General features: G+C 40.8%; 1 protein-coding gene across 1 annotated transcript; it reads right to left on the bottom strand.

The window, feature by feature from the left end:
- Positions 1-12,878: 12,878 nt before the first annotated feature.
- rnf170 (ring finger protein 170) lies at positions 12,879-16,344 on the bottom strand. The gene is made up of 7 exons (XM_056745202.1): positions 16,204-16,344; positions 15,921-16,088; positions 15,328-15,403; positions 15,100-15,208; positions 14,944-15,017; positions 14,734-14,865; positions 12,879-13,275 (listed from the first exon to the last, which is right to left on the bottom strand). Exons 2-7 carry the CDS (start codon positions 16,058-16,060, stop codon positions 13,006-13,008), a joined length of 801 nt encoding a protein of 266 aa, XP_056601180.1. The 5' UTR covers positions 16,061-16,088; positions 16,204-16,344; the 3' UTR covers positions 12,879-13,005.
- Positions 16,345-16,480: the final 136 nt, after the last annotated feature.

The following is a 16,480-nucleotide window of genomic DNA, read 5'->3' as shown; positions in this document are numbered from 1 at the left end:
GTTTTCACCACTCAGATGTTGTCAGACAGTGGTTTGCAGCACATGATAGGATGCTGGTGGAATATCTCCCTCCCTACTCACCATTCCTAAATCCAATAGAGGAATTTTTCTCTTCCTGGAGGTGGAAGGTATATGACCGGCATCCACATACCCAAATGGCTCTGCTAGTGGCCATAGATGTAGCATGTGATGACATCACAGCAGAGTCCTGCAGAGGGTGGATTGCGACTCGAGGAGATACTTTCCTCGCTGCATTGCAAGAGATGATATTCGCTGTGATGTAGATGAAACTATATGGCCAGACAGAGATGAACGTCTGGATGTGCATGAATGATTTACAGTACTATGTATGTTGTATGTTCAGTTCCAATATGTACTGCAATATTGTTTACAGTTGTGCACAGCTCTACCCAAAGGGAGTTTATGTGTGTTGTAAATAAGGGTGTATTTATTCTTTTGCACAATGGTGTGAACAAATTAGAATTGCAAAGAGCATATGCAGTAAAAATGTGAAACAAACATATTCAGTGTCTTGTACTCAGATATCTCATTAAATACAGTAATGTCTAACTTTACTGTAGTTTTCAAATGGCTATGCAAATAGTATATAGTGCTGTCTTGAGCATTTTCAGGAAGTGTCACAAAAATCTGACTTTTTTGCATTGGAAAACCTTTACAGAGTAAACTGTCATAATGAAAACATGACAAAGCCATTTGACTTGCTTTTGGAGGTTATCAACTAGGTTTTGCAGTTTGTCCTAATTGTTTTGAGAAATGCATTAACTGTTGTGTAAATGTAAATAGTGATGTGAGAAATGCACCAAAGCGACGGATAAAAACTGTAACAGTAGCTCATCCTATAAATGCTGCAGTGTATTATTGCTTGTTTAAGTCGATACCCATCAGAAAAATGAATGTCTAGAAATCACACATGTGTCTCAGCTAGAGATGAATCTCTGACCTCAGATCTAACTAACCTAAATCTGAAATCATGTGAATGGGTTAAATATGACGTTCACAAGTGAACATTCAAACACTTCAGATGTGAACAGACTGGACATATAAAGTCAAACGCTCTGTCTATATCTTCCATTTATGTGCTAATCAAGTTAAGTTGTTTGTATTATATTCAGATTCTAACTAGTGATCCTACAGATATGCGTTGATGTGTACAGGACTTGATCTTGTGTGAGTGAGATATGTGTGATGATTTCCTCAGAGAGACTTTGTTTACATGAACACTGATGAGTGCAAGAACATCGTGGTGCTGAACCACTGACGTTAAAGCAAGTTGAGGTCTGGAGACGCATGTTTAAGTCAGTTGATTTACATCCAAAAGATGAAGAAACCATCAGCGAGAAAAATATCACACACATCTCACAGAAATGAAGATGATCATGACCGCTGACAGCGCTGATTCAGCCACTCAAGAGCAGATCTCAGAACAGTCATGAGGTCACATGACATGATGAGGACTGCATCTCATAAATCACAGAAGATCACCAAACACTTGAACAGATTTCTTGAATAAGTCTGTTTTTAAACTCACAGTAGCCTTTAAATAAGACTTGATGAATGATTCAAGTTATCTGTCATATACAGTATATACTCTATGTCTTTATGGTGAAAACATCACATGCAGGTTCATTGACTTACTTCCATTCATAGGTTGAAGTCAAATGAAACTCAGCGTTGGAAATGTGGTTAGTAACAGATTCTTGCTGGTTTCAACCAGAAATATACTGATGTGCATATAGCTTAACAACGTGATGAAGGGTGTCTGGGGGTCCACTGAACCACATTTTGGAGACAAGTTTGTGACTAAACCTCCCTTTGGTGACGTCCTCATTTGAAAAAATGGTATGAAAATTATATTTTTTCGAAATTGTAAAAATGCAGTAGGGCAGTTCTATGAAAATGTCAACCCTATCATTTTTTTACTCTGGTAACAGCACAGATATAAACATTTGGTGGCCAGATACACACGTGAGATCTCTCTTGAAATCTGTAAAGCATTTGTTTTAATTTTACTGCATGATTTATCATAGTCAGGTAAGAGCCATTTTCAGGATTGTCACACCCATAACGCTTCATATTCCTCATAAATGAACACATGAAAATGAATATAAAGTAACTATTTGATGTTCTATAAAGAGGCATCACTTCTCCATTCATTGGGTTTTATTGCTTCAAGATTGTGCATTTTATTTCACAGAAATCCTACAAATCGTCTCCCAAAAAATGCTTCCTTTTTTGTCAATATAATGGTAAAAAAATCATTCTCTGTTTATTTTTATATCAGGGCCATAACGCAAAATGTCACGTCCATAACGCTTGAATTGCCCAGTAAGTTTTCTTTTAGTGCGTGTGTTTGAAGCGCTGAGTGTTAGTGTTCATGTGGAGATGTTCTCATGCAGAAGAAGAGAGACGGGGACATTAATGTCAGCGAGAGCATCGGAGATCTAAACGCATGTGAACTGCGCTTCATTAAACACATACTGGACTTTTGTTTTGTGCCTCATGGCAACATTTGCTCACATCTACAAAAGTCTGTGACGTTCAGCAGGGAATGACAGTGAAAACACAATCCCTAACCCATTCCACCATCATGCCCAGTGACATATTTATTGACTCTTCTTATAAGACTTTGGAAAATGAAATACTTATAGAACTGTATTTTATTCTACAGTCACTGGCCTTGCGTGTCCGTGTGTGTCTGTGTGTGTGTGAATTTATTCCTGCAGGGCTGCTCTTGAAATCACCCAAATTAAACTAAAGGTTAATGCAAATAATGAAGCCTTTAGGGTGAACTTGTGCCAGTTTCATCTCGTGTGCCCGGGTGTCTGATGATGGGTCACCTTGAGGAGGTGCAGCGTGACACCACTTTTGTCCAAATCCACCTGCAGTTACCTGTGGCCAAAGCGCTCGGTCCGCTGAACTGTCGCAGACGAACATCTCTGTGCTGTTTATTTATGCAACGTTACTTCGCTGGAAATGTCACAGCTGGCAAGCGGCAGTTTAAGAGCTTTTATTTGTCTCTTATTTAAAAATCTATGCACTTTCTCAGCACTTTACCCTGCTTTATATATTATGATGTATAGAGCTTGTTAATCGACGTCACGCTGCGTTGAATGTTGCTACATGCAACATAGAGTGTGACGTCAGCTTCACATTCTCTATACAGCAAAATACTTTTGAAAGTACTTAAAATGTCCCACTGTAATAATATTATTGTCATATTCTTGTGAATCAATTTTATTGCTTTTTTATTGTTTGTTAAAATCTAAAGTTGTATTTGTGATCTTAAATCTATAACCTTGTGTATGACATGTGCTGGATAAATAAACTTGTCTTGCCTAGAGTATGACGACCTCCTAACTAAAGTACAGAACTTCTCATCCAAACCTGCAGATGGAGAATTGAAATCCATTTTATCCATTAACAATCTGAAGCATGATGGACATTTATCTGTAATTGTGACATTTAATAAAGTCATAAAGAGCAGAACTCAAGCATGCGTGGAGGATTCTCCCAATGGCGTTGCCATGGCAACAGAGATGCCAGCCCATTTGCCAGGGGTCTGCACCATGTTGGATTTCCCATGAAAACTTTGAATGTGAAGTTTTCCAGAATAGCATCAACCAACACACATCTGTCCACACCCAATGATGCCCTCGAGTCTCTTTCCTTCACACACACTCATCCTGAAGAACATAACCACACAACTTTACACAACTGAACTGACTATGTTTTTCTCTGGCTTAAAATGAACCGCTGCCATAGATTCACAAACAAAAGACAAAAGTGTGAAGATAAGAATATTGGTCTTGTTTGAAAGGACACAGATGAAGGCAGCGTGTGTCATGAAGAGCTCACAGTGAGTTATATTTTAGGAAAGATCTTAATGTCAGCTGTGATATCCGATAAAACAAGAGCTCACGCTGTCTCTCTCTCTCTCTCTCTCTCTCTCTCTCTCTCTCTCTCTCTGCGTCAGCGTTCGTTCAACCCACTTATGATGAGTCAGTCTCCCACACGCTGCACTCTCAGCCAATCAGAAAGCAGACTGCTTCCATAGCTGGCGTCACAGCCCTAGTGATGAACACACACAGTCAGAACCTTTTTAGAGAGGAGTGTGTAGACACAAGTGTTGCTGTTGAAGGGGGAAAACCTGAGCCTGGTGTGTGTGTGTGCGTACGTGTCAGGATTAGCTGTTAATTCATATTAAGTCATGGAATGAAGTAAGGCTCGCTCTTGGCCTGAGCTCAGGAAAAGTTTGTCTGGTTCTTCATCATGTCGCCTCTCACAATTTATGTAAAGAGGCTCATGTGTCTCCACAGTCAACAACATCTTCACTGACAGACTTCAAGCAAATATCTTCTTCTGTTTTCTGAGGCCTGTGAAATCACATTTAGTATTGTTTAACAGGGCACAGAAGTTTGAAGAAGTTTGGTCTCTTCTGATCCATCCTACACAAATGTCATCGCATCATCTGAGGGAAAACACTGAGTATCGCTTATTGGCAGAGGAAAACCACACAACACAACACACAAAGATTCTTTGTATGGAGAAACCAACGGAAAACGGGCTGTGACCAACTCACAAAAGTCCAATGCTCTGCAGTCACACACACACACATGCACACACACGCACACATACACACACACACACACGTACACACACACTCACACACACACACATACACACACTCGCACACTCACACAGACATGCACACACTCATACACACACACAGACATACACACACTCGCACACACACACACAGAGACATGCACACACTCATACACACACACAGACACACACAGACATACACACACTTGCACACACACACAGACATGCACACACTCATACACACACACAGACATACACACACTCGCACACACACACAGACATGCACACACTCATACACACACACAGACACACACACACATACACACACTCGCACACACACACAGACATGCACACACTCATACACACACAGACATACTCACACATACACACACACACACACACACTGACATGCACACACTCATACACAAACACAGACACACACACACATACACACACACACACACACAGACATGCACACACTCATACACACAGACATACACACACTCGCACATACACACACAGACATGCACACACTCATACACACACATAGACACACAAAGACATGCACACACTCGCACACACACACACAGACATGCACACACTCATACACACACACAGACACACACAGACATGCACACACTCATACACACACACAGACACACACAGACATGCACACACTCGCACACACACACACACACACAGACATGCACACACTCGCACACACACACACACACACAGACATGCACACACTCATACACACACACAGACACACACAGACATACACACACTTGCACACACACACAGACATCCACACACTCATACACACACACAGACATACACACACTCGCACACACACACAGACATGCACACACTCATACACACACACAGACACACACACACATACACACACTCGCACACACACACAGACATGCACACACTCATACACACACAGACATACACACACATACACACACACACACACACACACACAGACATGCACACACTCATACACACACACAGACACACACACACACATACACACACACACACAGACATGCACACACTCATACACACACACAGACATACACACACTCGCACATACACACAGACATGCACACACTCATACACACACACACAGACACACACAAGCATGCACACACACACACACACACACACACACAGACATGCACACACTCGCACACACAACATGCACACACACACACACACAAACAGACATGCACACACACGCACTCGCACACACACACACACACACACACACACAGACATGCACACACTCGCACTCGCACACACACACACACAGACATGCACACACTCGCACACACACAGGGAAACTGGTATGAATGGGGCGTCTGCATTGGTCCGGACGGTTGGTTCTGTAGGCGTTGGGCTGGGTGCTGGATCGACATCTCCAGTACAGACACTCCTCTGCTCTCAGTAGGCTCTTAGGGTTAAGGTTAGGGTTAGGCTCAGAAGGCCATCCCATAATTCTGTGCCAGATGAGAGAATGGCATGATAAACAGTGCTTCTCTTATACTGGGTGGGACACCCCGCAAGAGTGTTTCTGCGTCTTCTTCACTGAACCACAAGACAAGACATGACAGGAGAGTTCTGATGAGAGTCTATGAGCGACGGACACAAGCGGTCTAAACAACATAACAGTTTTACAGACTGAAGGCGACTAGAAAAACAATCATTCACTTCCATTCACTTTACTGTAGAAACAGGATTCAGAACAGTGAGCTGCTGTGTGTGGATGTGGATGAGATGAAGTGACACTGCAGTGAGATTTCTGTAAAGCAGAAGCTTTCGTTTTTAATACATCAAACATCTTGTGTTCAAAAATGATTACTACACAAGTTGGTTTGCAGTGGCATTTTTGACATTAGAAGCATATTAAGAGCTTAATTCTTCATACCCTTCTGCTCACATCACGCACTTGAGCTCATCAAACGTCTTTAGATTGAATGATGTCCACAGGTACACTTCACATCTCCATTCTCCAGTCAAATGAGTAACATTTACAAAAAACAACACCAGAGATAATTCCAATAAACACCACAAGTAGAGCAGATGGAATAAATGAAAATGAAAGACTTTTACACACACACGCACACACATGAATATGTGATGCAGCAGTCACTTCAGATCGGACACTGGAGGTTTTGGCCGAGAGACAGGTTTTCATGACCTCAGGACAAACACACAAACGTTCAGATCCGGTGAGATGAGCAGAAGTGTGTGTCAGGATCTGTGATCACTGACATTTCTAGACGGACCGGAAGCATGGCTCCACCCGTCTCTCTATCTCTCTCTCTTTCTCTCTCTCTCTCCTCGAAACAAACTCCACGTTTTCAATCATTAAAGCTCGGGACAATGAAGGAGCTCTTCTAGACGTCTCATGTGTTTGTGATGTAACACAAGTGAACATTACTTTACATTTAGTCATTTAGCAGACGCTTTCATCCAAAGTGACTTACAAGTTGGGTAAACAATGGAAGGGTTAGGGTCAAACATCAGGGCAACAAAAAGAGCAAAAAAACATGTCTCACAAAGTCTACTACAGTGTACAGAGCCAAGTTTAGTTTATCTAAGCATGCTTTTTTATTTTTTTATTTTTATTAGATATTGTAGAAAAGATATAGAACTCAGAAATGATCTGTCAGGTGCAGACGGAAGAGATGTGTTTTCAGCCGATTCTTAAAGACGGCCACAGAATCTGATGATCTTGTTGCAGCAGGCAGATCATTACACAAATGTGGAACCGATCCAGAGAAGGTTCGTGAGAGCAATTTTTTACCTTTTTGGGATGACACCACAAGGCGTCATTCGTTTGCAGAGCGTAAGGATCTGGCGGGTATGTAAATCTGCATAAGTGAATGAAGATATGGGGGTGCCAGGCAAAACAAATAATCTTCAACAATAATATACAGATGACAAGAGTCGCTTGACCTGATTTTGCAGAGTGGTTGATGTCCTCAGGACAACATTTTTATAAATAAAACCTAGTTGATTTAAATTGTTTCCCCCACTTGGCAAAAACAGGAGAGCCGACACAATTCGATCATGATAACCTTGGCCCGGTTTTTCAAAAGGTTTAATCCGGATAAAATTGATCCGGATTTAGTAAACCTTTTTTTTGCGATCCGTGATCACGTTATTCAGCTTACTTTTGGAGCCAGTTTTTTAAAGCAACATCGGATTGGATCAATCTGATCCGGATAGGAACTTTTCAGGATCACCAAATGTGGATAACCAGTGCTGGATAACCAGTGCTCAAACAGGATAGGGAATCACAATGTAGAACTATAGATATGTAAAGAGCAGCAAGTAGAATATCCAGTGTGGGGTCAATATAAGTTTATTTTTATTTGAAATGAAAACACACACATTTAAAAAAAACTAGAAACAAGAAAAACCCCACCCCATCCTCTTCCAGCAGTCCGCTCATCTGAGACCTACAACACAAACAATTGAGCAATTGAGACTTTAAATGGAGTTCTGAGAATGGAACCACAGAAAGCAAGCATGCAACATAACCCTTGCCTGTAATGTCCTGCACAACATCGCTACTAAGCGTAATGTCCAATGTACAATGATGCACCTGAGACCCTTGGAGACCCTAACCAACCTCCTGCATTCTGCCAGAACGAGCAAACAGGACGTGCAACAAGGGACGAAATAGTTAGACACTATTTCTGATTTGGATTTTTTTTGGATTTCAAAAATCAGTGATTGCCATTCTTTGCATTTTTTCGGTTATTCTGTAATCATTGCATGCATCACTAATACATATTCTAAAAACAAAAATATTTTCGATTGTGATGAATATATATATATATCAATTAGTGACAGAATAAAATGTATTGTTTTTGGTCAATTTTGACAGCTGTTTGGAGGATTATTTTATGAGGCCAAACTCTTTCTACTTTGCTGTAGGCCTATACTGAAAGGCTGAATACGTTAAAGCTTATCTAATCACTGTAGCCTGACGGATGAACAAATAAAATGAAAACCCTATGAATAAATATGATATCTTGTAAGATACTGCATGATCCAAATATAGTATTATTTTATACATTTTTAAAGTTTTCATTACATTTTGGGCATTGATTCCACACTGAATCCACCATTCTGATGGGATCAGTTTAATCCAGATTTTTTTGGATAAAAGTGATCCAAATCCTGCAAAAAAGTTCTGAAAAACCCGAACTAAAGGTTTGATCCGGATCAAAACCAAGATTGGATTACGTGATCTGATCCGATTATGTAATCCGTTTTTTCTTTTGAAAAACACATTTTCAAGATTTGATCCATCCCTTATCCAAAATCCTAGTGGATTACTTTTGAAAAACCGTGCCCTGATGATGACCTCCCAGCCACACTTTGATGGTCAAAACATGATGATATCATAGTCAGACACCCTGTACACAAAACTTAAATCTGATGCATGTGGAGCACAAAGAGACTGCCGATCATTCCAGTTCATTTAAAGATTTCTGCTGCTGACCACACACATGTGTTGAGTTGTGACACGTTGTGTATTTATGAAACATGTTGATAGGTCACTTGACAACCGTACACAGCCGACATCAGTTGATGATGCTTATAAACAACAGAAACATTATTTTCATCAGCTCCAGATGAGCACAAACTGAGCCATTGTGAGTTAGTACAGCCCTCTGGTGGTCAACAGCAGCACTGCATCATCGGCTCACAGCTTCATTCAACAACTTACAGTTGTTCAGTAGTGTCATCTCAAAAAGGAAAAAATCTCTCTCTCACTTTCCTTCTCTGTGTTCTACATCTGTGTGTTGATCTGCCAGCTGCTGATTCTGTTGCTCATCTTTAGGAATCACATCGCTTCTATCTCTCCTCTATACTCGTTCTATCTTTAGAAGAAACCTTAGCTTTGTATACTGTGTAAGGCTATATCAGACAAGTTTTACAGCACTTCTCATTTTTGTTGTGCTTGTGTTGTTCCAATTGAAGACTTTTAAAAAGTTTACAATTTAATTTTCTCCTTTAAAATTGATTTCTTTTAAAAAATCATGTTTTTATGTTGTTAGTGTAACAGAGGCAAGCTAGTGTAGAGCTGTGCAGTATGTAAACCTCAGTTCCCGAACTCAAGGACTCTCTATCGACAAACGCTAGAGACTGCGGTCTTTAGCCTCCTCGCTAGAGCGCCCGACTCCCATGCCGAACCGATCCGGTTCGAAGGCCGCCTGGTGTAGGTGTGGTTCGTTACGGTTACATTAGGATGTTTTTGTTGTGTTTTATTGTGTAAGTTAGCTGTATTTAGTTTGAATATTATGGCCTAAGTCAAAACAAACCAACTGCAGTTTAATTATTTGGAATGCACAATAAAGAACATATATATATATTTTTAACTCTAACTCATTTTGGAACCAAACTCTTCAATTACTTCTATTGTTTACCTCATTAGATAAAAGCGTCTGCTGGACTTAATGTAAAAGTAAGTACATTCTCAAGTGATTTAAGAAACAAATGATGAGATGAGGATGAGATTCTTTCAGAAGATGAGGTGTCATAATAAACCTCACTCACACAAGCATCATTCTGCAACTGTACGCTGAAAACATCGTCTTTAATGACAACAACAACCATTCTCTTGTCGAAAAGATTTTATTACTCTTTGAAATGAACATATGGGCAACACAACGAGTTGTTCAATAAATATTCCTCTACTCTAACCTTCTGCTATAAAAACCCTTAAAGAGATAGCCATGAATATAGACATCAAGTATTCTAATAAATGAAGAGATAAAGTGTGGATAAACATGAGAAATAGAAATGAAATGATTATTTTGCTTGTTTTATAAACATGTTAAAACTCACAGGCGTACAGCAAAGATGTACAGTTTGAATGAAAAAGTTTGTGAACCCTTTGGGCTTACTTGGATTTCTTCATAAATTGGTCATAAAATGTGTTCTGATCTTCATCTAAGTCACAACAATAGAGAAACACAGTCTGCTTAAACTAATACCGCACAAACATTATACGTTTTCATGTTTTTATTGAACACAACATGTAAACATTCATAGTGCAGGGTGGAAAAAGTATGTGAAACCCTAGACTAATGACTTCTCCAAGAGCTAATTGGAGCCAGGAGTCAGCCAACCTGGGGTCCAATCAATGTGATGAGATTGGATGTGTTGATTAAAGCTGGCCTGTCCAATAAAAAACACACACCAGTTTTGAGTTTGCTGTTCTGAAGAAGCGTTGTCTGATGTGAACCATGCCTCACACAAAAGAGCTCTCAGAAGACCTACGATCAAGAATTGTTGACTTACATAAAGCTGGAAAGGGCTACAAAAGTATATCTAAAAGCCTTGATGTCCATGTGTCCACGGTAAAACAGATTGTCTACAAATGGAGAAAGTTCAGCACTGTTGCTACACTCCCTAGGCGTGGTCGTCCTGTAAAGATGACCTCAAGAGCACAGCGCAGAATGCTCAATGAGGTGAAGAAGAATCCTAGAGTGTCAGCTAAACACTTACAGAAATCTCTGGCACATGCTAACATTTTGACAAATCTACAATAAGGAAAACATTAAACAAGAATGGACTTCATGGGAGGACACCACGGAGGAAGCCACTGCTGTCCAAAAAAAACATTGCAGCACGTTTGAAGTTTGCAAAAGAGCACCTGGATGTTCCACAGCACTACTGGCAAAACATTCTGTGGACAGATGAAACCAAAATTGAGTTGTTTGGAAAGAACACACAACGCTATGTGTGGAGAACAAAAGGCACAGCACACCAACATCAGAACCTCATCCCAACTGTGAAATATGGTGGAGGGGGCATCATGGTTTGGGGCTGCTTTGCTGCCTCAGGCCCTGGACGGATTACTGTCATCGATGGAAAAATTAATTCCAAAGTTTATCAAGACATTTTGCAGGAAAACTTAAGACCATCTGTCCGCCAACTGAAGCTTAACAGAGGATGGACGATGCAACAGGACAACGACCCAAAGCATAGAAGTAAATCAACAACAGAATGGCTTCAACAGAAGAAAATACGCCTTCTGGAGTGGCCCAGTCAGAGTCCTGACCTCAACCCGATTGAGATGCTGTGGCATGACCTCAAGAGAGCGATTCACACCAGACATCCCAAGAATATTGCTGTACTGAAACACTTTTGTAAAGAGGAATGGTCCAAAATTTCTCCTGACCGTTGTGCAGGTCTGATCTGCAACTATAGGAAACGTTTGCTTGAGGTTATTGCTGCCAAAGGAGGGTCAACCAGTTATTAAACCCAAAGGTTCACATACTTTTTCCACCCTGCACTATGAATGTTTACATGTTGTGTTCAATAAAAACATGAAAACGTATAATGTTTGTGCGGTATTATTTTAAGCAGACTGTGTTTCTCTATTGTTGTGACTTAGATGAAGATCAGAACACATTTTATGACCAATTTATGAAGAAATCCAAGCAAGCCCAAAGGGTTCACATACTTTTTCTTTCAACTGTATTCATTTATGATTTAGTTTTTCACATTGAGCTGTATGTGAAATATTACATCCTATCATTTTGTGTGATTTATTGTCTCTTTAAAGCAGATATCATCACATTCACCCTAAGAGAAAAGATAGAAAACTGAAAACGTGACCAAACATATCTGACTTTATTGTATTAAGACAGTTATTTGAGCTCGCTCAGGTGAAAATATATTCTATGTAAATATCACAATAAAATAAGTGTGTCACGTATGGTTTCATATCTCATTGCCTAATAGAGTTTGATTTCTATTTCTTATGAAACTCAACGGCCGGTTTCTCAAACAGGGTTTGGCTCACATCACATCTAGGTCATTTTTACAAACATGCTTTACTAAATAAACACAAAACAGTGGCACTGGTTTTATCTGAAGATGTGTTGCTTTCACTTTGAGTCTTGGACTAGATTGAAGCCCTGCGGCCGCTTCAGAAACTGCTCAGAATCTTAAAAGTTACTCATCTTTCGTTCTTCTTCTTCAAGACTGATCATAACCTCTTAGATTCCGCTCATTTATATATGAAAAGAACGACTTATAATAATTGCTAGTCAGTGAGTCTATGTCTGTGCAACTGGGCCCTGCCCGGGAAACCGTCCAAAAAGTTTTATTGATGAACCCAACACACACAAAAACCCGAAACGCGACTTCTCACCCGGAGCATAAGAAAATGAAACCCATTCTTTAAACTTATTTGAAAAAAGGTTCTCAAACATGTTTAAACAAAACCACTTTTATTGTCTTATTTCGCTCTTAAGGTTAGAGAAAAACAAGAGAAAGGGCAGCTTTGACCGAACACAGGTGAAGAACAGAAGCACAAGACTTGAAGCTGAAAGAAGCTCAACCGACCAGTCTCTGGGTCACCACCTCACGATACATGATGGAGATGTAAATAAAGAGGAGCAGAATGACAAAGAAATCGTCCATGAAGCCCAGAAGGCCGACCACACCTTCAGGGATGAAGTCCAGCGGGGACACTAGGTAAGTCAGCGCTCCCACCAGACACAGCAGAATCCTGATGCGAAACATCCAGAAGAGGCCGCCCACGGAGAACATCTCTCTGAAAGCGTGCCGGAGCAGCGTGGGCACGTCTCGCAGGCGGTCCACAAGCTACAGCCATCACACAAACACATGAAATAATCATCAGGTGAAATCAAGCAGACTAAAGCTCATCACTGCAATCCAGTCTGTTTGCCTGGAGGTCTTCCATCCCAATGTTTTTCTTCTCCTCCAGGACAACAGACAAGAGTCTTGATGAGTAATAGTGAACATTCTCAAAACACATTCATGCATCAAATAGATGTGTTCCTGTAGCTCAGTGGTTAGAGCATGGGTTAGCAATGCCAAGGTCACGGGTACAATCCCAGGGATTGCACACACTTAGAAACAAATGTATAGAATAATGCAATGTATGTCGCTTTGGATGAAAGCATCTGCCAAACGCATAAATGTAGATCAGTGGTGCTCAAACTGTGGTTCTTGAAGAGACCCCTGTTGGTCCGTGAAATGACAGACACTGTATAATCACTTCCTGTTTTAAATACAACGTCAAATTTTTAACCCATCATCGATAATTAGGGAAAAAATCTAATATAGCCACATTTTTATACAGTTGTGTTAAATATCGTTTATGTATCATTGGCTGATGTAACCAGTCCCTACGAAGTTAATAAATCCCCCATAAGAGTCATTTACAGAGCCCCGTTTACACTACTGAAAAGGGTTTTATGTCCAGTATTACTGCTGACTCACTTGATAAACATGGAAAAACGTTATTTAGTTTGAAACCAGCTGAGAAATAAAAGTGTTTGTATTCTTAATTATATGAGGTGTAAAGATAGCTTCACTATTAATATGAATGTTTCTTCATGTGATTTTCTATGGCGGTCATAAGGTGGTACAGGGAACAACTCATTTTATTAAAGGCGATGTGAGAAGTTTGAGAACAACTGAACTAGAAAAAGACACCAGCGGAGAGTGAGGCGATCGGTGGAAGAGGGATGCTGTAGACCGTCCCAAGACTGAGATGAGAGACCCCTGGAGACCACTTTGCCAGATGTCAACGCCAGAAGCACTTCTTTATTATTCAATTTTGAAGATATTTCTTTCAGTTTGATTCAGTTATAAATGTTCTGTTGGTCGTATTGTGTTCACATGTTTGTTTAGTCTATACTATCCAGTATACTGTACAGATCTCTTCGAGCTGATTGGTTAGATTACATGACCATACTGCTCCTAAGTTTAATAAACTTCATTTGATCAACATTACGCATGTTATAAATGTGTCTTGCATTGTTGTTGAAACACTACACAACATTCAGAAAACTGCTTTCATAACATAATAGGAATGTTAGCAGAGCATTCTTCATCTTCATTCATCTGTTGGGTTAGCTGGGAAAGCAGCGGCTTTGTGTGGGGTTGCACTGACAGGATCATTTCATGTTTTTCAACAAAACACAAGACAAAAATATAAATACACAGAGTCTTCAATCACCCAGAAGAGATTTTAAAACAAAACAGAAATGAAGAAGTAATTTTTAGAAAGATAATCTGCAGAGGCTCACTCACCGAGCGGGGTTGTCCAGAGAACCTGCGGTTGTAATCATTGATGTCATTGACAATCTGAGCTGCTTCCACCTGCCCGTCTTGTGTCCGAGCACTGCCGCTGGTGTCATGGAAAAGCGGGAAGAGCAGGGTCACCTGATCGACAGTTAACATGCGTCAGGTCACGTTCAGAACACTTCACTGACCACAGCCATCAGCACACGCTTGCTTTACCATTTGCCTGCAAATGGGGCAGTTGATGGCACCCAGCCAGGTTCCATAACGCCAGTACGCCACGATGCACGGACCTTCCGTTAAACAGAGAAAACAGTAAATCCTCAGACACAATCAGACTGTAAACGCACCACTATAAGAATGTGCGCTCCTCACCACAGAACAGATGACCACAGTTAGTCTCCACGGGCAGAACCGCCTGCTGCAGACACACGGGACACGACATGTCTGAGTAGTACTGATGTCTGGACTCTGAATCAGAGACCTTCAGTAGAGGAGGAGAATAATCACACACACAATGATCACAACCTTTGACCTCAGCGCTGACATCAGGATGATAGAGACACAGGTGCTCCATATCAACATCTCAGTTCATTACTGTACCTGTTCTGTTTGAAGCTGCTCTCTCACCACACGCACATGCTCTTGATTCTCCGGATGAATCCTCTGCTGCTCATTCCTGACACATACACCAGACCACACATTTACATCTAGACATTTGCCATGCAAAGTGACATTTTGATCAGAATGTGTGTTCCGTGGGAATTGGTGGGTTGCAATGATCTACAAGCTGAGCTTCAGGAACACGCAGGAATGAGAAGAGGACCATGTTGTTAGTTTTATGTGGTGTCAAATACTGTGTTAAAGAAACAGAGTACCCATAAAAACACTGCCATCATCATTTACCCATCCTGTGTGACCTCGGAAGTCTGATGAAATATAATCCCTACGAACCAAACCCTTTCATTTAAAAAAAAAGCGCAATTAGGAGTTTAGTCATTTCCTAGCTTAGTGTGATAATAAACAGACCCACATGTAGCTTCGAGCATGACTCGCTGGAAGTACAAGAAGAGAAATGACACCTTTTGCAATTCAGACTTGGAATATGGCGGTAAGAGAACGTTCAGTTGGGGGTGAATTATTCATTTAACACTACAGTGTAATGTCGCAGGTTTTGTAAGCTGTGTGTCTCTCACCTGCACAGCAAAGTCACCAGACCGGCGAGAAACGTGACGCTCAACACCAGAACCAGCAGGACGGCGTCACTCACACCTTCAATAAGAGACTCTTCATCTGCGACCAAAGGATTGGCGTCCAAACACTCGTTTCCGTCCATTACACCTGTTCATATCCACCACCTCTGACTGCCACAACACAAATAACAACAATTCATTACAAGCATGACATTACCTTCGCAGAACTGATGACGTTTCAGCTCACAGATCCGTATCGTGTCGTCTGCCCTCTTTAATCACTTACACAAGAAACCCGCCGCAGTTTCAGGCCTCGACTGCACTTTTAGACAGAAATCTATCTTGTGCTGTGTGCTTGTGTGTTAGGTGACTGAATCACTTCCGCAATTTTTTTGACGTCACCTGACTCAACCCCCGTCCGTTTCACTGCCTGTCTCCTTTTGGTTTACGGTAGTGTTTCATATCTTAAAACATCGCTTCTCCATTTTATGAAAACCATCATTCGCGAAACTTTAAACGTGTTGCTTATGTGTGATTTGTCGTCAACCATGAGCTGTTCTGAT

This window comes from Triplophysa dalaica, chromosome 4, assembly GCF_015846415.1.
Source record: "Triplophysa dalaica isolate WHDGS20190420 chromosome 4, ASM1584641v1, whole genome shotgun sequence".
In the NCBI taxonomy this organism is placed as follows: Eukaryota; Metazoa; Chordata; class Actinopteri; order Cypriniformes; family Nemacheilidae; genus Triplophysa; species Triplophysa dalaica.
The sequence above is the reverse complement of the archived record's forward strand: the minus strand, read 5'-3'. Positions and strand labels throughout refer to the sequence as shown.

Bases quoted from the DNA above. Each gene is read 5' to 3' on its own strand.
- rnf170 (XM_056745202.1), bottom strand. From the start codon at position 16,060: ATGGACGGAAACGAGTGTTTGGACGCCAATCCTTTGGTCGCAGATGAA. The intron at 15,404-15,920 runs GTGAGAGACACA...TGTATGTGTCAG, and splicing joins CTGGTGACTTTGCTGTGCAG to GAATGAGCAGCAGAGGATTC. The intron at 14,866-14,943 runs GTAAAGCAAGCG...ACTGTCGATCAG, and splicing joins GCCCCATTTGCAGGCAAATG to GTGACCCTGCTCTTCCCGCT.